Source organism: Gigantopelta aegis, chromosome 4 (genome assembly GCF_016097555.1).
Source record: "Gigantopelta aegis isolate Gae_Host chromosome 4, Gae_host_genome, whole genome shotgun sequence".
Classification (NCBI taxonomy): Eukaryota; Metazoa; Mollusca; class Gastropoda; order Neomphalida; family Peltospiridae; genus Gigantopelta; species Gigantopelta aegis.
The window spans coordinates 107,349,608-107,369,836 of record NC_054702.1 but is presented as its reverse complement, the minus strand read 5'-3'; the positions used below and the strand labels follow the sequence as shown (position 1 = coordinate 107,369,836).

The 20,229-nt window shown below is 35.2% G+C and overlaps 1 protein-coding gene across 5 annotated transcripts in view; it reads left to right on the top strand.

The window, feature by feature from the left end:
* The window catches only part of LOC121371693 (probable G-protein coupled receptor CG31760), a 115,963-nt gene extending 97,793 nt beyond the window's left edge, over nt 1-18,170 (top strand). For 4 of the 5 annotated variants that reach the window (XM_041497772.1, XM_041497773.1, XM_041497774.1 and 1 more), the window contains 4 exons: nt 4,046-4,184; nt 15,118-15,223; nt 16,114-16,263; nt 17,944-18,170. In XM_041497772.1, coding sequence (XP_041353706.1) covers nt 4,046-4,184; nt 15,118-15,223; nt 16,114-16,257 — 389 coding nt within the window. In that variant the 3' untranslated portion in view covers nt 16,258-16,263; nt 17,944-18,170. Of the gene's footprint in view, nt 1-4,045; nt 4,185-15,117; nt 15,224-16,113; nt 16,264-17,943 lie in introns of those variants that run through there. The other variant, XM_041497776.1, reaches the window with a different exon arrangement.
* Nucleotides 18,171-20,229: the final 2,059 nt, after the last annotated feature.

Here is a 20,229-nt window from a genome sequence, read left to right as displayed (position 1 = left end):
TTATTCCTAATATATGATATTGACGATACCGAAAAACACTCTGGTAATAACCTCTCTCTCTCTAAGTCTCTCTCTCTCTCTCTCTCTCTCTCTCTCTCTCTCTCTCTCTCTCTCTCTCTCTCTCTCTCTCTCTCTATATATATATATATATATATATATATATATATATATATATATATATATATATGTGTGTGTTATTACCCCAAATTTTGATATCTCTTGTGATAGTACATCAAATATTGACCTATATTATGTTAATACCATAAATGTACATATACCTCCAATTAGCACCACAGATGTTGACTCACCCTGCTATTCAAATGCATATTTACATGTATATTCATTTAATAATATGTCTATAAATGTCAACTCACCTTGTGTCAGTACTACAAATGTATATTTACCTTCTGTTATTACCCCAAATTTTGATATATCTTGTGATAGTACATCAAATATTGATCTATGTTATGTTAATACCATAAATGTACATACAGTTCCTATTAGCACCACAAATGTTAATCTACCCTGTGTGATCACTGTCAAAACAGGTCTTTGTGGAAAACTAACCATGGGTGTTGTATATATTCCCCCTGTTGGATCCCATACTATAAAGAAGATATTTTTGACATTATTGAAAGTCAACTTATTGAACACACAGAACAACATAGCCTACTTTTACTACTAGGTGACTTTAATGCTAGAACAAATTGTTTCCCAGATTACACTGTAATTGATACAGACATAAACATATTAAACAACATGGAAAATGATATGTTAGATTGTTTTTAAATGACATATACAAATTAGAATCATATAATATACAAGTTTGACCCACTTTTTTTAGATGTACATTGTGTTTTAATGCTTAGCTTAAATGTTGATAAACATGTTAATGATAAAGATACTTCTAATTGTATGACATATTCAGCAATAAATACAAACCCGAAAAATCAACAGAATTTAAAAATAAAATTAACCAGGGCTCACTCGAAATCATATCCGCAATGCTTGATAATCAGTCTGTTGACATTCAAACACGTGTCGATACTGCAACAGAGGATATGAAAATATATTTTTAGATGAGGCTGAATCGACTAGGTCATGCACGATCTTGCACGATCAAGAGACGTGTAAAACTCAAAGGTATCCAATCACTGTTCGGTAAGACACACAGTTGTCAGTTCTCTGCGGAAATATCATGAAGCCAGAAAAACGTATAACTCAAGAAAAGCTTTAGAAAATAAACAAAAGATTAATTAATGCTAGTAAAGTGTATAAAAAGTCATAGCTAAAAGAACATTTCATCCAAAGATTTAATGTAGAAAAACAAATGCAACAACTAAGAACAAACGACCCAAAAGCATTTTATAAACTACTCAAATTACCTAACGAAGATATTAACTTACCACCATTAGATGATTTTTTTATGATTTTTTTCCAAAACTTTGAACAAAGGCGAATCGGACGATAACGAAACAAAAATAAATCTGAATAAAATAGACTCGGATAGTGAAAATGTTTTACACATTAGGACTGAAGGAAATGAAATAGTAAATGCTATAAAACAACTGAAAAACGGCAAGGCACCTGGAATCGATAATATCATTAATGAATGTATTAAAACAACTGCCGGTATGGTGCTACCAATCTATATTAACCTATTTAACATAATCTTCGACAATAGTGTTTTTCCTAATAAATGACTGACTGGAGTAATTAAACCCATTTTTAAATATAAAATAAATCGTTTATTACCAGAAAATTATAGACCAATAACGTTGCTCTGTTGCATCTCTAAACTATTCACCACAATTTTAAATAAAAAATTAAATGGTTTTATTGAAGAAAATAATATATTGAATGAATCTCAGACTGCTTTCCGATAAGGCTACTCTACTACCGACCATCTAATTAATATACATTCCCTGATCGAAATTTTAAAGACAAGAAAAAAGAAATTATTTTGTGCTTTTGTAGATTTCTAAAAAGCTTTTGGTCTAATTTCTAGAACTTGCCTCTGGCAGAAATTGTTAGAAAATAATATAAATGGAAAATGTATCAAGGAATATGGTCATGTATTTGTACAAAAAACAAATTCTCAGACCTATTTCCATGCGACATCGGTGTCCGACAAGGAGAAAATATGTCGCCTGTCCTGATTTCCCTTTATCTAAATGATCTAGATAATTACTTAAAAAGCCAAACTTGTACTGGGATATCCCTGGATACAGATGAAACGTTCCCTGAAACAGCTCTTTACCTTGTATGTTTATTATATGCTGACGATACTGCGCTTCTCGTATCAAACGCTTCTGACTTACAATAATCTCTAAATGTCTTTTCACAATATTGCATTAAATGGAAACTCAAAATAAATGCAAATAAAACTAAAATAATAATTTTCAATGGCATCAGTAATGACTACAACAAAGTTTTTACACTTGGAAACGATATGCCTGAAAACGTAAATGAATATAAATACTTAGGTCTTACGTTTACAAAACTAAATAAATTTAATACAAGCAAACAAAGACACCCCCCCCCCCCCAAAAAAAAAAAAAAAAAAAAAAAAAAAAAAAAAAAAAAAACCCAACAACAACAACAAACAAACGGCTAACTCAAAAGGCAACAAAAGCAATGTACTTTACTCTGTCTAAATCTAATGTGTTGTACTGAGTGCGTCGTTAAATAAAACATTTCTTTCTTTCTGTCTAAATCTAAAGACAATAACGTTTAAGTAGAATGCAAATTAAAACTAATTGACTCCATTGTACTCCCGAGTCACTCATACGGATGCGAAATATGGGGTTACAAAACCATCAATATCATTGAAACTATTCATATAAAATTCTTAAGACACATCCTACCAGTTAAACAAAAAGCACCCTTTAACTTAATTATTCAACAAAGAATTATACGTTTTTGGGCCCGTATCGTATCTGGTAAACAAACAAAATCATCATTTTTACTGCATGAATTAATGTTACACCACTCTTCTGTTAATGGATATAGTTATAGATGGATAAAAAATGGTCGAAGATATATTTAACCAGCTAGGCATAACAAATGTTTCGATATCACGGAACTTTTCATCCATAAAAATACTTGTTAACCAAGTAAAATGAAGACAAAACGACCAGTATATACAACAGTGGAATAGTATCATAACTTTATCATCAAGAGGTAAAACGTACACTATCTTTAAACAAAACCTCAGATTAGAAAAATATCTTATTATATTACGACAAACATTCTGGGCTATATTACTCACAATTAGAAAATCTAACCACTACTTACCAATCGAAATAGGACGCTGGAACAACACCCCAGTAGAAGATCGAACGTGCACATTATGTAACAATAATGACACTGGAGACGAATTTCACTATTTATTCACATGTGCTTATTTCACTAACACCCGCAAACATTTGGTTAAGCCATATTATTATTATTATTATTATTATTATTAGAAACCAAGTACGCTGAAATTTAAACAACTAATGACTAATAGCAAAATAAGTGTTCTGAAGAAATTATGTAAATTAATAAAATAAATTATTGATAAATGCAGTAAACCCTAAAAGAATACTGGCCTATAATTATTTACAGTGTCTATCACTACCGAAGTATACATATATACGTGTGTGTGCGTCTGATTAGCACATTTTGGTAGTAATTACAATAATGTGACATTACATCACTTTATTCTAATTGTATTTTATTATTGCCTTTATTATTCTGTTGTATTTGTATTATACTATTGTCTCTCTTACTGTATTGCATTTGTATTAATACCATTGTTCTACTGTCTTCTGTAAAGTTAAACCCTATCTTGTCACTACAGTTTATATATCATGTTCCTCATATGCCGTTGTGTAACGGCCTGAGCGTAATAAAGTTCTGTTCTGTTCTGTAGTGTCCCATCGCAGTTACGTAATTGTTGTTATATTCTCAACTGTATTTGCAATCGAAGCTACGCTATTGTTGTATGTAGTGTCCCATCCCTATTACGTAATATTTATTATATTCTTAACTGTATTTACAGTCGAAGCTACGCTATTGTTGTATGGAATTTACCTGTGTTACGTCGTCCGGAAGGCACCTGTGTATTTCAACGAAAGCAAGTACATCACCTGGTCAATATACAACGCAATTGTTATCGGCAACTTTATATTTATTTCAACGTAAGAATATTACTTACTTACCTATAAGTATTTGTGGTATTTATGCTATCTGTATATAATTAGAGCGGCGGGACATAGCCCAGTGGTAAAGCGCTCGCTTTATGCGCGGTCGATCACCGTCGGTGTGCTATTTCTCGTTCCAGCCAGTGCACCACGACTGGTATATCAAATGCCGTGGTATGTACTACCCTGTCTGTGGGATGGTGCATATAAATGAACCCTTGCTGCTAATCGAAAAGAGTAGCTCATGAAGTGGCGACAGCGGGTTTCGTCTCTCAAATTATGTGTCGTCCTTAACCATATGTCTGACGCCATATACCCGTAAATAAAATGTGTTGAGTGCGTCGTTAAATAAAACATATCTTTCTTTCTTTCCATATAACCGTAAAAAAAATTTGTTGAGTCCGTCGTTAAATACCCCCCCCCCCCCCCCCCCCCCACCCCCCAACTCTCCCTCATGTAATCATTCGTAGTGATTCGTTTGTAACCCCATATCGTCGGCGAAATGACAAAACCTCGTAACTACACTTTTCAGAATTTTACAGGAAAGCAAAACTGAATATTTTTCGAAAGAATACGTTATTTTGTTATAGTCGTTGTTATGCGAACATATTAACAGTTAATAGTGATAACTACTTAATGTAGTGTACCATAGTTACGGCTACGTCCGAAATTAGGACGTTTTACCCTATGTGTCAGGTCTACAAATGTACTTACGACATTTTACACCTGAAATGTTGAAAATGTCAGTTACGACATTTTGATCTAGAATTTAACACAGGTTGAAGGAATGAGGCAAGATCTATACATGGATTAAATACATGTAATTAACTGGTTTTATTTACATGTAATCCATGTAATGTGTGAACATAATGCAATGCTGAGCGTCATGTTCACGCTCTAGCTTCCCGCTTTGTAGATACGACGTTTTGTCATTTTGTTCCTTGGACCAGTTATAATACGACTATTTGTCATGTGACAATCAACCATTTTCTAATAGGCCGATAGTTACGATCTTTTGACAAAAGCAGAATATGAACATTCTAACTCTGGAAATTCCAAAAAGTGATTTCTCGCCAAAAGCGTAGTTACGACCTTTTGTCATTTCGCCGACGATATAGCTGTTTGGTCTTAGTGCTCATATGAATACATGTTGGTATCCAGATTCGGGCATTTTTGTTTAATTCAGGCAAAAGCCAGCCTGCCCGACCCCTACGAAAATGGAAGCCCGTACACCTATGCAATTGGTTTACACAATATTTATTTTGTCAAAACAAAATGGGATTGGTCAACAGACTTCGGCTATGTTAAGACCTCTCCCTATATTTTACAAGCAGATACGTATTAAAATACAACATACTTATATGGACTTGAACAAAGAGGAAGAGAAAGAGATGGGGTAGAGAAATGGAGGGGGGGGGGGGGGGGGGGTATAGTGAGTAGAAAACTGCAGAACGTTTACATTGGAATGGATGATGTCTAGCATAAAATTAATGTGTTTCGTTGATAACATTCTACGTGTTTTGTTACCGTGGTAACGGTTGAATGAAAACAAACTTTGAATTAAACTTGTTTTGTTTTTGTGCATTACATTGTATACGGATGTATATTTGTTTTTGAAAGGTACTAATCGTTTCAAGACCTTATTTGTACCGTCAAAGGACTATTTGAGAATAATACAAAATCAAGCATTTTTGCCATTTTGGACAACGTTTGCATATTACAATACCGTTGCATATTACAAAAACGCCCGCTGCGAAAGTCCGCGTTAAAAAACGTAGGGCTGACGTGAGATATATCGAAACAAATTATGACCATTAAGATCACTGATGTCTAGGTAAGTTTACTAAATTGAACGTTAAATTTTTGACGTTCATGCGATGATAAACACGAAAAGCGTTGTACACACTGTATGAATGGCGTAGCGCGTTAGAAATGTTTATGAAGAGGGGGAAGATATTGTAAATATATTGAATGATTATTTTATTACTCAAGCCCGATTTGAAAATCCGGATAAAGGTGTACCAGATAAATATAAAGCCATTAACAAATTGAGTGATATTTTAATAAAAGAAGAAGAGTTAAACGATATATTGAAGTCATAAGATGTAAGAAAAGCTAACGGTCCAGATATGATTGGTAATAGAATTATTAAAATTTTCGGAAAACATTTAATTAAACCACTTACAAAATTGTTTAACATGTCTTTAATGTATTCCATTTTTCCTGATATTTGGAAACAATCGTTTATAATTCCAGTCCATACGAAAGGCAGCATTCACTTGTGTAATAATTACAGAACAGTGGCTCTCACCAGTTGTTTATCAAAGTTATTCGAATAGTCTTAAAATATGTATCCAACTTTTTCTTGGAAAACAATATAATATCTAATTTGCAATCTGGATTTAGGTTTGGTGATTGTACATTGTATCAAATGACCGATCTTTATAATTTTATTTTACAAACATTGGATGATATTTTGTGATATTAATAACGCTTCGATCGTGTGTGGCATAAAGGATTATTATATAAATTACAGACTAAGGGAATTAGTGGAAGACTTTTACTATGGTTTGAAAGTTGCTTAGAAAAACGAATGCAGAAGACTGTGATCAATGGGTTTAAATCTGATAATAAACCTATTTTGGCAGAAGTCACAGGGATCAGTGCTAGGGCCACTTTTATTTCTAGTTTATATAAATGATATAGTGGAGAATATTGAGAGTAATATTAAATTATTTGCAGACGACACTTCTCTCTATGCAGTTTTAGATGATTATCAAATGGGGTGTCGTACAATAAATTCGGATCTTAGTTTGTTATCAAGCCGGGCAGAGAAGTGGCAGGTTAAATTCTCACCAGAAAAACAGAAGCAATCACATTTTCTAGAAAGATCCACAAGCAGATCCAACCAGATATATTCTTAGGAGATTCAAAAATAACTGATGTAAACAATCATAAACATCTTGGTCTTACATTCCAAATGGACGGCCAGTGGCTTTGCCACATAGAACAGCTTTTTTTTATAAAGTTAGCCCAATGATAAATTGTCTCCGTAGTATCGTCTGAAAAGGAAAACACTGGAAACATTATATACATCTTTTATTTTGCCAGTATTTGACTATGTTCATTATATTTGGGATAATTGTACAGAATCCCAAGCAAATATATTAGAAACACTTCAGTTGGACGCCTTCCGTACAATATGTGGTGCTGTTAGGGGAACAAGTCATGAGAAAATTTATAGTGAAACTGGGTTCAATCCTTTAAACCAACGTCGTGTATTTCATAAAATATGTACCTTTTATAAAATGGTTAAAGGCAATACTCCACAGTATCGCTGGTACCCAAACAGTTTCTGGAAATCACTCACTCCGTAATGCTGACCGTAATATATTCACGCTAGAACAGAGTTATACAGAACATCGTTTTTACCATGAGTAGTTCGTGAGTGGTATAGTATTGATGAAAATATAAAACAAATAGAATCTTTCAGAAAATTTAAAAATTGTATATCCCCGCCGATAAATGGGTTAAATAAGAAATCTTTAAAATTCGGATCACGCTTAAATCAAATAATTCATTGTAGATTTCGTTTAGAATGCAATGACCTCATCGCTCATAGATATACAAGACATATTTATGATAATTCCATTTGTAGTTGTTGGCACCCATATGAAGATACGTTACATTTCCTATTTGTCTGTCCTCTATATGATAACATTCGTACAACAATATTTTTATAATGGTGATTTTGATCTCCATACAGTGCTATATGGTAATAAAGATTACCATCTGGACCTTAATTTACGTATAGCAGAATCTATTCATAACTTTTTCGAATTGTCAAAACGCTTCACGTTTTAATTTCTTAAAGCCATTTATTCATCACATTGTCACTTGTAAGTTTGGCTACTGTACTGTGGGCGGTGGGCGATAATCACTGATGTAAGTTAATCTTAGGAAATCGGGTATATTTCTGTACGTGGGTACGTGTACGCATGGACAAGTATATTAATTTAATGGCCCTTTAGACTTGTTTTATGTTTGAGTGCAAATTATGTCATTGTTTTTAATTCTCTGAAGAACATGTCAACTGATATATGTATATATTATAAATTGTATGTAACAAAGTATGTGTGGAGAGGCATTAATATAGGCCAATGGCCTGTTTGCCAATCCATTTCTTTTCTGAAATAAATATTATTTAAACCAAAACCGAGTCATTTAACCTTGTGAGTACTGCAGGCGACATATCTCTCCCGACGTCACGTCAGTCGACATACTGTATACTGTATACAGTGCATTCCCCAATTCACATTTCCCGCCGTTTTGCACACGACACTCACCGGAAACGGAAATATAATAAAAGAAAAAAAGATTATGTTTTTTCAAAATGGTGGCTTTTGTTTAGATTTTTTCAATTGAAAATACCTTGACATTTTTAGTTCAAAAAGCGGGTTTCGGCCGTTATTTTCGCTTGACAACAATGGCGGCACGTCGTGGTCGTTTCCAGTGATCGATAGCTGATTGTGACAGCTAATTTGATAATAAATATGATCATTTTACCAACAACGAAAATCACCAAATATTGCAATATGAATCGTAGTTCGGGTTTAACAAAAAATTCTGGTCAGAAAACCACTGCTATCGGGAATAATGGACATAAATACTGGACAGCTGGCCACAAATGCCCATAAGTAAACGCAACTTTTTCGATATTTTTGCCTAATTTTAATCACCATTAACTGATCTAAAAATAATAAAAATTACAAAAACCCCGAAAATAATACTTACCAATTCATATATGAAATTTATTTCATGTATTTATAAAACATTTAAGTGAATATATGTGAGTAAAAATTATAAACTTTTACCCACTCAACGTGGTTTTTGTTAAAAATTAATCCAGTAGTCTAAAGTTTAAAGCCTGAATTGCGGTGTAAAATAATCTGGCCGGTGGTCTAAAGGTCACAACAGGTGGCTCGAAGACTGTGTGCGGTGTAGGTCTGTGATTGTCGTCTGTCAGTTTGTCACTGTCACTCACAGAGCAGACGATATTGGGATAAAAATAGAAACTATGGAATTCTCGGGGATTCCGTTGTTGACGTAATTGATAAAAAGTAGTTCCGGTAATAACATTCTGTTTTTATTTGTTTACCGAAAAAGTGCAGTTTTTTCGTTCATGGAAGAATGAACGTTGGGTTTTTTTTAGATCACGTGATAGCATTTTAACCAATCCAGACGCCTATTACAAAACAGTAATTATAAAATAGAATTATAGTGGAATATCAGCTCACGTCTAGAACTCGGATAAAAAAAATATATATCTAGGAAGAGCTTTGTCTTATGTCTTTAATTGATTTTTAAAAGATGTTAGTGATTCAGCTTTCCAGACTTTAACATTTAATGCATTCCATAACCTTATTCCAGAAGAAAAAACGACTCGGAGTATATTTTGTACGACTAGCTACTCTTCTAATATTAGATCTTGATAGACGCATATACGCTGATTACATTTATCAAATATTACATTTGCCATACGTTATTGTTTAAAATGAACTACACTCTTTTCTGTTACTCTGTTTCTTTTCTTTGTCTTTATCTTGGGAATAATAATGATATTAATAAACACACTTCTTTGTTTTTGTTTGTACTTATATGGGTTATTCTACAGAAAGTGTCGCTTTTATGTCCCTGCACAATTTCTTTTTTTATTTATAAATAGAAAACTAAGTTTGTTGTTTTTAACGATACCGTATTAATAATATCTTCCTGTCATAGCATTTTTTTCTCTCAGGTAATCAGATTTGATAGTGATTTTATTCAGGATTAATGAAAAATGTCATTGGTGTTACCTGTCCCTAGCACAACACTATACATAACATGCACTGTTAAAATATATAACAGAAGACATAACAGTGAATAACTTTATTGTAATACGTACTGATGTCTGACTTACTCACTAAAGAAGGAATTGTGTAAATATTTTCCGTATTCAAAAGATGGTGGGCAATATAATAGAAGAAACACCATGGAATTTACTACATTATATTTATTTCTAAGCCGATTGATTTATAATTTACACATAAAAATAGTTTTTTTGTTTTGTTATTTCCAAAATACTTTTACTTTACTTCTTTCGTCAAACCAAATGAAATTATTAACAAAAAACACTTTTGTAGAACGATGGAACGGACTATAGTAAACTTAAAAGTTAGTCTCGCTACAACTTTTACATTCAGTCGAGATGTGAAGGTCATCAAAAACCAAAGGACCATCATGATGGGTTAGGATCTGTAGTGACCACTTCATCCCTGGGAATTACGAGAATTATTTGAGGTGGTCGATAAATATGACACCTATTATTATTAAAAAAATTAAGCAGATCTGTTCCAAGCCTTCTTCGATTGCGCATGATACAACAAACAACAAACCACGACGAGCACGAGCTAAACTAGAGTTCAAAAGGGTGAGGGGGGAGGAGGCGGGGAGAGTACCAGAACAGGAGCGGCAGTGTTAAATATAGTGGTACGACTCTCTCAAATTCAATTGAGGACATTTTCACAGATACAACAAATATAACCCACAAAAGTGCCTCTTGGAAAAGTGTTAGGCCATGCGCCGTCCCTGCAGTGGCGTAGGGAGGGGGCCTACTGGAACCCACCCCCACCCCCATCAAACCTTTTTTTTAAAACAATTAAATTTTATAAAATCATATATACACATGTATATACATAGTGTGGGTTCGTCCCCCCCCCCCCCCCAACCCAATATAAAATCCCGCCAGTAGAGGGTACCAAGCCTAGAACGATAAAGAAATATGGGGCTTGTATTTCAGAATTAAATACAAACATTTTGTGCGTGCGTGCGTGTGTCTCTCTCTCTCTCTCTCTCTCTCTCTCTCTCTCTCTCTCTCTCTCTCTCTCTATATATATATATATATATATATATATATATATAGAGAGAGAGAGAGAGAGAGAGAGAGAGAGAGAGAGAGAGAGAGAGAGAGAGAGAGAGAGAGAGAGAGAGAGAGAGAGAGAGACACACACACACACAAACACACACACACAAACACAGTTGGTATATACACACACACGCACGCACACAATATATATACACACACAAACACACAGAATGGACTCTGTCCAAACTGGCATCTATCTAAACCGGTGTAAACTGAATGCAAGTCCGTAGGAATAGTTGTCTGGCCGGACTTGGTCTCCTAGGAATGCAGGTCCTAGGTCTAATATACCTAGGAATGCAAGTCCTAGGACTTACGTTCCTTAGGAATACTGGTCTGACTGCCAGGATATTAAGTCCGGGTCGGACTTGCATTCCTGGACAATCAAAATTTAAGTCCGGTGGTACATATAAAAAATAAATTATAAATGTAAACAAAATGAAAAGCAGTTTCCTTTCTGGTTTATTTAATTAATTTGGGATACTGGCGCCTCTCTTTATTTAAATATTTTCTATTTATTCCAATATTTTCCATTTATATAATTTGCAAGAGTATGCACACATTTTGTTGACCTTATTACACGAGCAAAACTACGGTCTTTATTCATTGCGTGTTGTTCCAACTAATAAATGTTTAAACATTTAAAAGTCACTCGAAAAGATTTTCCATAATTCGAAGCATTATTAGTACTCGCAGATAAGTATAACTTACCCATCTGATATACCAACACAATTATCTGTTAGACATTATATACTGGTATTTGATAATAATAATAATATTTACGTTATATAAATTATCTTATATAATTTTTAAGTTTGTGCCTTTTTTGTCAATAATGTTGCAGGCGCGTGTACATTGGGTGTGGAGTGGGGTGGCGTGGTCTAAACACCCCTCTTCAAAACAAATTTTTACTTGCCACAGTCTAGACCCCCCCCCCCCCCCCCCCCCCCCCCTCAGCCCTGCATAATTTACTGAACATGTGCCTGCTTTGTTAATTTTACTCATTTTCAAAAATTGATTTGGTCTAACATATGACATATCAGACTCTGGGCTCTATGATATCTTAGTCCCAACCAACCATACCATCGATAACAAATTATGTTAAATGGTTATCATTAAGGTTTATCAATTAATAGAAATAGTGGGTTTTAACAGCTCAATGGGTCACTACACTGATTAAGACAAAACAGTAACCCCTGAACAATTATCATACTATCAATAATATGCACACACAATTTACAAAGATATTTTTAAACAGACTAACTATTCATGACACTTTTACACCTGGCAGTTTTGGTCACAATAGGCATTCAGGCTCCCTTTTTGGGAGTAGGGGTGAGGTGGGGGCAGGCTGATTTTTATTGCCCGAATGAAACGAAAATGTCCGAATCTGGAACACAACGTATTCGCATTACTACCAAGACGCTATATAGGATTCCAAATAAATCAGTCTGCATTTGTACATGGATTACAACTAATATTGTGAGTAGAATGATGAAAATACATGGTGAAGATTTCAGGCCAGCTCATTTTGCCCTAAAGTGTCCATTGGCCGAGTGACCCCCCCCCCCCGACCCCACCTCCACTCAGTCTCGAACGCTTATGATGTTCCTTACGGCCAGGTATAACAATGCAGAGACCCTTTCCCCAACTCGTCTCTTATGCTTATGATGGTCAAAACCAGTCACATCACCGTTCGTAAATAGTGATATTGCCCTGAGTCGGTCTCACCGGTCCATCAAAAGTGATATTGCCCTGACCAATGAAAATAAAGATGAGACAAACTTCTATCCATTAAATGAGTAGGTAACTGCTAATTCTAATGTAAACAAGCACAAACTTGTAACAAAACACTTTGCTGTCCTTCAGCAAAACGATAACATCTTTAGTCATACCGATTTAATTCTGCAAATACGACAAAAACAATGTCAGTAATCGTCAAATTGTGTATGGAATATATCGCAGATTTACAAACGTACATGATATATCAAAATGCAGTTGGAATTGGCACTCTCAGGATTTTATGTTACAAATAAAAAAATCAATTCGAAGGTAGTCGGTAACTGTTCAGTATAAATGTATGTTCAGATTTATCACATTTTGTGTTTTATTTTGCTATTAATATGATTTTGGCACTCTTCAACTGTTTATTTCCGCATTCCTCTGCGTGTCACAGTTTTAACGCATTGCGGGAAATTATAAGCGTTGGCGTATTTCGATTCTGATAAACAAAGCAGGAATGTACGAGTCTTATGGATGACATTATGTAATAAAACAATTATTGACCACATTTCGGGCAATATCATGTTTTATGACCGAAGAAATTGATATCAATTTCTTCGGTCCATAAAACATGATATTGCCCTCAATGACGGTTAATAATTGATTGATATACATATACATATACATAGACATATAAATATGCATATACATACATACATACATACATACATACATATACTATTTTATTTATGAATCAAATGTAGATATGTGTGGTAGATATAATGCATTTACATTGTATACATACATACATACATACATACATACATATACTATTTTATTTATGAATCAAATGTAGATGTGTGTGGTGGATATAATACATTTACATTGTATAGTTTAACCGGTGGCTAGACGTTTCAACTGCAATCATGTTTCATCCCTGTTGTAGGTATAACTCGTTTTTGTATGTTTTTATTTTTTCTGGCAACATTTACCCAATAAATATAGGTGGGGTTTTTTTGTATTGAATTGTATGGTGTTGTGTTGTATTGTGTGTTGTATTGTGTGCTGTGGTGGTTGTATGTACGTTATAATTAACAGAGATACTGAGATTTCGGCGAAATAAAATGTTGTTGTGTATTCCTAAAAACACTGTTTCTAATGTCTTACGTTAGTGTTGCAAAGAAAAAAACGATTTGATAACCAACGGATTATCCTTCCATTCCTCAAACCCTCCAATAATAAAACCAAAAACCAAACCATAACAAATTAGAAAAAAAAGAAGAAATACAAATTAAAACAAAAATCATGTGAATTCTGCTTTTAAAAGGGAATGGGATCAGACAACACAAACTGCATTTACATTTTGTTTATATGGTGATCCCCCTCTAACTTCTGAATTCAGGTTAACAAATTCAGCACACACACACACACACACACACACACACACATCACAAATGGTATATTGAATGCCTTGATATGTGCTGTGCTGTCTGTGGGATGGTGCATATAAAAGATCCCTTTCTATTAATGTTAAAATTATGAAATGTTTGACATCCAATAGCCGATAATTAATAAATCAATATATCTAGTGACGTCGTTAAATAAAACAAACTTCAACATACTAGTTAGCAGTTGGGACATTTTGGGCCACTTTGGTACATAATTTTTAGAATTGGGATATTTTGGGCAATTGGGACATTTTGGGCTTTAACACCCCGTATATTTGAGTCCATATAGGCAATAAAGAATGGTGGTATTGACAATGAAAATATTCCATGACATTTTACAACAGAAACTTATGGAGAGTTTTTCATTTATTTATTATATTTGATGAAAACGTGGCAAAGTGATGCTTATCACAAAACTTGTCGGAGTCACGCAAGTTATGATGGAAGATGACGTCAAAAAACTGCCTATCCCGACGGTCTTGTCGGTATGTCTTCAGCGTATTAAAGCTAGATGGCTAACAATATTTAGTTTTGTAAAACTGCAAGGTCAAATTTCGGACACTAATGCAAAAAAAAAAAACCCCACAAACACACACACCTTTTTAGAATACAATCTCGGATAATCACATTCTGTGATCCAGGACCTAACTTACAAAACTCTCTTAAGCTCCCTCAGTCAACATCGTATCGATCTTGCAAGTCTTTTGACACTGTACTGCGATATCGCAAAGTTAGTGAATTTTGTGTTGTATTGCGTTGACTACAGATAAAGAAAATCAAATTCTATTGCACATTTCAGAAAAGTGTTGGCCGCGACCACTGGACCTGATACCTTGTATGTACTGAACTTGGTCCTGTTACAGGCTTATGTCACAGTCACGATAGCGCTCATCTTTGTGCCAAAGGTGTGTTCTTTAAAATAAGCAAAAACCTATAAAATAAAAATAAAACAGTGATAAATCGTAAGTATTGTATAGATTCTATGATGTTTCCATCACTTAACAGAAAAATTCCAGATTTAGTGGTCACAAATACGGTTGCCTACATCATTGGGCAGTTAGTGTTATGTGACATATTTCTGAGAATGCACAGGTGGGTCATCTTCATAAATCGGCAGCTTTAGGCTGTTTATGACACTGTTTTGTTAACTTAATATGTAGCATTTTGCCTGCACGTCAGTTTTCTTGGTAATTTTGGGGTTTTAAGGACAATTTATGTACTAGGTAAGTAATCAGATAGTAGATAATTAAATCCATGCAGGCATGCAATCGGTGTTGATTGCTAATACAGTTTTACTGTTATCTGGCCAGTGAACCAGTGGTGTGTAACCACGGTAGAGTTATAACGTGAGGTGTGATGGGTAACATCAATCGTCCTCAGTGATCTCAGGTTTTTTCTTCAGTCCTAACCAGTGCCCCGTGGCTAGTACATCGAAGGCCGTGGTGTTTACTAGCCTGTCTGTGGGAAAGTGCTTATAAAAGACTGCTTGCTGGTGGTTGTTTTCAGTGGAAGTAGTCTGTGTGGCAACAAAAGCAGATTTCCTTTCTCTCTATAGACCAAATGTTCCAATAACCATATTTGTTAGAAACCAAACAGGCATAGTTTAACATGCGCTGAGGTGTAGTCGAATGAATATTTGTTTGCTAACATTCAATCTGTATACGTTCGATATGTATAACAAGATAAAACTCAACCTAATTTCCACATCGACGCGTTTAGCGTAACGTTGTTTTGTCTTTTGACGGTTGAACGTTTAATGACTATATCAAATCAAATATTTGTTCATTTTTGACAGTTATGGGCATTAAAATATCCGGGACACACTTCTACCTCGTCCATTACGAATTGGAAATCATATGAAGTCTCAATCAGCCATGTGACTATTCCACAAGGTGACAAGACTACACAAACAGATGATGGAGAGCTATTACCCAACTAGAGAAAGGCAGGTCGCCATATTTTTCTGTAGGGTCGATGCCTCTTTTTTTACAGGGTAATGTAGAAATGTTAAATCATTTATCATGATAGACGCATAGTACAAGTAATAGTGATACCCACACTTTACGAGGTGTATCGGTGAATATCCCTACAGTTTTGGTCGTGGGGCCTTCGAGGCGAGGAGGTTCTTACGACAAAAATTGTTGAGATATTCACCGATACACCGAGTAAGTGGTGGTGTAACTGAATTATACCCCACTTTAGGTCGAGTGAATTATTATTATATCAGTTTTATGGTAAATATGATCAATAACTAGAAAGTAAAAAAAAGAAAAAAGAAAAAAAGACATGAAACACAAATAACATAGACCAGGTGTCGTATCACTCACATTTTGCTTTCGAATATTGAAACTGTGTATTACACAGTTATCCCGTGTCGCACGTGTAAAATGCAATTTGATGCACTTTTATTCTTGTGTGTTAGGGCTGTACTAGTAGGCTTATCGGAATGTATTAAAACTCAGGGACATACTTATATTTTCTTGGTATTGGAATAGTCTGGAGGAATTAAGAAGTAAATTACCATCTCCGAGAACATTGTTTATGTTTAAATCACCTGAAACGCCATTCATGATATGTAGAATTAGAAATATTTAATGATTATTTAAAAAAAAAAAGGTTTGGGAATTTACTGGAGTAGGGTAGTTGACACCCCTACACGCTAAACAACATCTCCGCACTTTGCATGCTTTTTGACAGACGTATTGTGCTATAAATCTCTCGCTCTATTGGTTGAAATATTACGAAAACATAATTTGAACTTTGTTGTATACAAATGATAAGTGTCACCAATCAAAGCCATTTGGTCTTATTTTATAACGGCGAAATGTGTCGGACGGTCGTGCATGAGAAAATATGCCAGGGAGAAAAAAACTACTTTGAATACCGAAATGGAGTTGTTTTGTTAAAGTGACTACATTTTCTGTGCATTTTAATTTGGACAATCAAGAAGATTTTAACTGCAGGAGAAAAAATGTTTTTGGAGCGACGTTACTGATTCCCGCGAACACGGCTTAGAATATGTGGTGTTGTATAATACAGGTATATAACAGATGGACATGCATACCACAACGGGAAAAATTAAGTCTACATTCCCCCAATATGGATACCTAAAGACTTTAGTCAAGTGTTGAAGGATTTGAAAAACAATGGCAAGTGTGAACGTGACGGAAAGCGTTAGTAACAGTCGCTCAGTCGTGCGCTTTTCCGAATGAACACGTGCTCATCAAATACAAGAAAAACAAAGGACATACCTTCCTGATTTCATTGTAAGTTATGACAATAAAAGTTGATTGTATTATTCATAATTTTTGTTTGTTTTTTGTTTTGTTTTAAATACAGGTGTAGTTAAATGAAAATTGTAAATGTATCGGTGAATACACCAACATTTTTAACAAAAGAAACCATGACAACAAGACCGGAATGGGGTATAATAGCTAAAACCTAAAATTAAACACGTATTGAGCAGATGTAGTTTTATTTAGCACGCATATGATTCAGGGCCCCGTCTTCGAAACGATCTTAACACTACGATAAGGTACTTGTGAACTTAATGTGATCTTAGCACTACGATCACTTCGTAAAACGTGTGTTATTTAACAACCTATTTCTATTTAAACCCAAACAGGATGTTGGACGCTTATCAGCAAATGACCAACTGGCTGCATCTCGGAGTTCTCTGAGGGTTGTGACAGGTGAAGACTCCGTACCGGGCCGAGTGCCACCGTGACAGTACACTACCTTTCACGTCAGTGTAACAAGCCCACAGTTTAAATATTCATAACCCTCCACAACACTGTCCGATACTTATTTTTGGAACTGGAGTTTCTTGTTCAGTAAATTCATTTGTATACGGCTTGTCTTTCATTGGTTTGTTACAGGATGTTTACAAACCCAGTGCTTTTATGTGACCGTTTTGGGTGTGTGTTGTTATTGTCTGTTTGTTTTGGGGTGGGGTTTTTTGCTGGTGCTTTTGGATGTTTTGTTGTTGTCTTGTTTTTTTTGTGGGTTTTTTTGGGTGTGTGTTGTTGTTGTTGTTTTTTCGGGAGGGATACGTGCCACATGTTGCAATTTAGTTAGGACTCGAATTTTGTGAATACTTCACGAAATACGTCCCACCGAATAATTAACGATATCACTAGAGCACATTGATTTATTAATCATCGGCTGTTGGATGTCAAACATATGGCCATTTTAACACAGTCATAGAGATGAAACCCGCTACGTTTTTCCACGGACAGCACATGCCACAGCCTTTGATATACCAGTCGTGGTGCAATGGCTAGAGCATAAAATGACGAAGTAACATTATAGTGTTAACCTTCACTAAATACACAAGTTGAGTTGTTAATACTGTACACTGTTGTAAGATGACCATGTACCACTAGAATGTGTTATTCATTACTGAACAAGCAAGTAGACTTGATACACTGTTGTAATGTGACCAAATAGGCCTACCACGAGAGTGTGTTATCCTTCAATAAAGGGGCGGGACGTAGCCCAGTGGTAAAGCGCCCGCTCGATGCGCGGTCGGTCTGGGATCGATCCCCGTCGGTGGGCCTATTGAACTATTTCTCGTTCCAGCCAGTGGTATGTACTGCCCTGTATGTGGGATGGTGCATATAAATGAGTCCATGCTGCTAACAGAAAAGAGTAGCCCATGAAGTAGCGACAGCGGGTTTACTCTCTCAATATCTGTGTAGTCTTTAACCATATGTCTGACGTCATATAACCGTAAATAAAATGTGTTGAGTGCGTCGTTAAATAAAACGTTTCCTTCCTGTTGTAAGATGAACAAGCATCATTAGATTCTGTTATCCTTCAATGAATACATAAGTAGACTTGTTAAGAGGGTGAATTATTTTAAAATCCTGCAGCCACTGTTTGTAGTATACAGTGAGTCTTTAAAGCGAAGTGGTAAATTGTCCAGTCAACTATGTGACATGTGATTACATCCACCTCTAACAGATTCGGACATGAATTGTGAAACGGGACAAACCGGTTTTAACAAAACACACACACATGCCCGCACGCACACACGTGCGCGTACGCATGTACTCATACACCAGAGACAGAGACCGAGAGATACATAAATACAGAGAGAGATACACACACACAGACAGACAGACATGGGAGAGAGCTAGGAAGAGAAGTGGAAGACAAGTGTGCATAAAGTTAGGCCCGCTTTCCATCAATCTAATTAAAATTGGCTCCACTATTACATGTGGATCTAACAGCAGCCCGTTGGAGCTCATGTTCAGTTGACCTTTCATTCGATCAATCAAAACCTTACTTGCAAAATCATGCCTGTGATTTGAAAACATGCGAGATTATGCCGAGGGTATACAAAATGATTCGGGTGAATTACGAAGTATGCTGGAAACTAATTTCAATGTAAAATTTTATATAAAATTCATTTCAAGACCAAAAAACGTGATGGTATAGCCATAAAATCTGTTTATACTAGTATACAATCCAGAGTTTATTCCCCCTGTTTTTTTTTTTATCAATGTTGAAATAGACTAACAAGTTCGCCTATTGCATAAACAGTCTCGCCCAATATTTTAAGAATTTGTATGCTCTCGAATAACGCTATAAAAGCGAAGTGTAATTGGTCGATATTTAAATTGTTATTTATAGATGAAATGTCACCTGGACATGGGAGTCCACGCAATGCTGTTAGATCTACTGGTAGACCAGTAGAGCTAATTTGAATCAGATAGGCTTTCCATGAACGCGACATCGCGCTAGTTTACGCGATCGAGTTTATCGACACAGTGCATTTACATAGTACCTTTCCCATATACGCTCGCGGGTATTCAGCGCGCTGAACCGAAAAAAGAAAAAGAAAAAAAAAAGGAAGAAAAATCGATCCTTGAACTATTTTTCCGCGCGCGAGCTTTTCAGTTAAGTT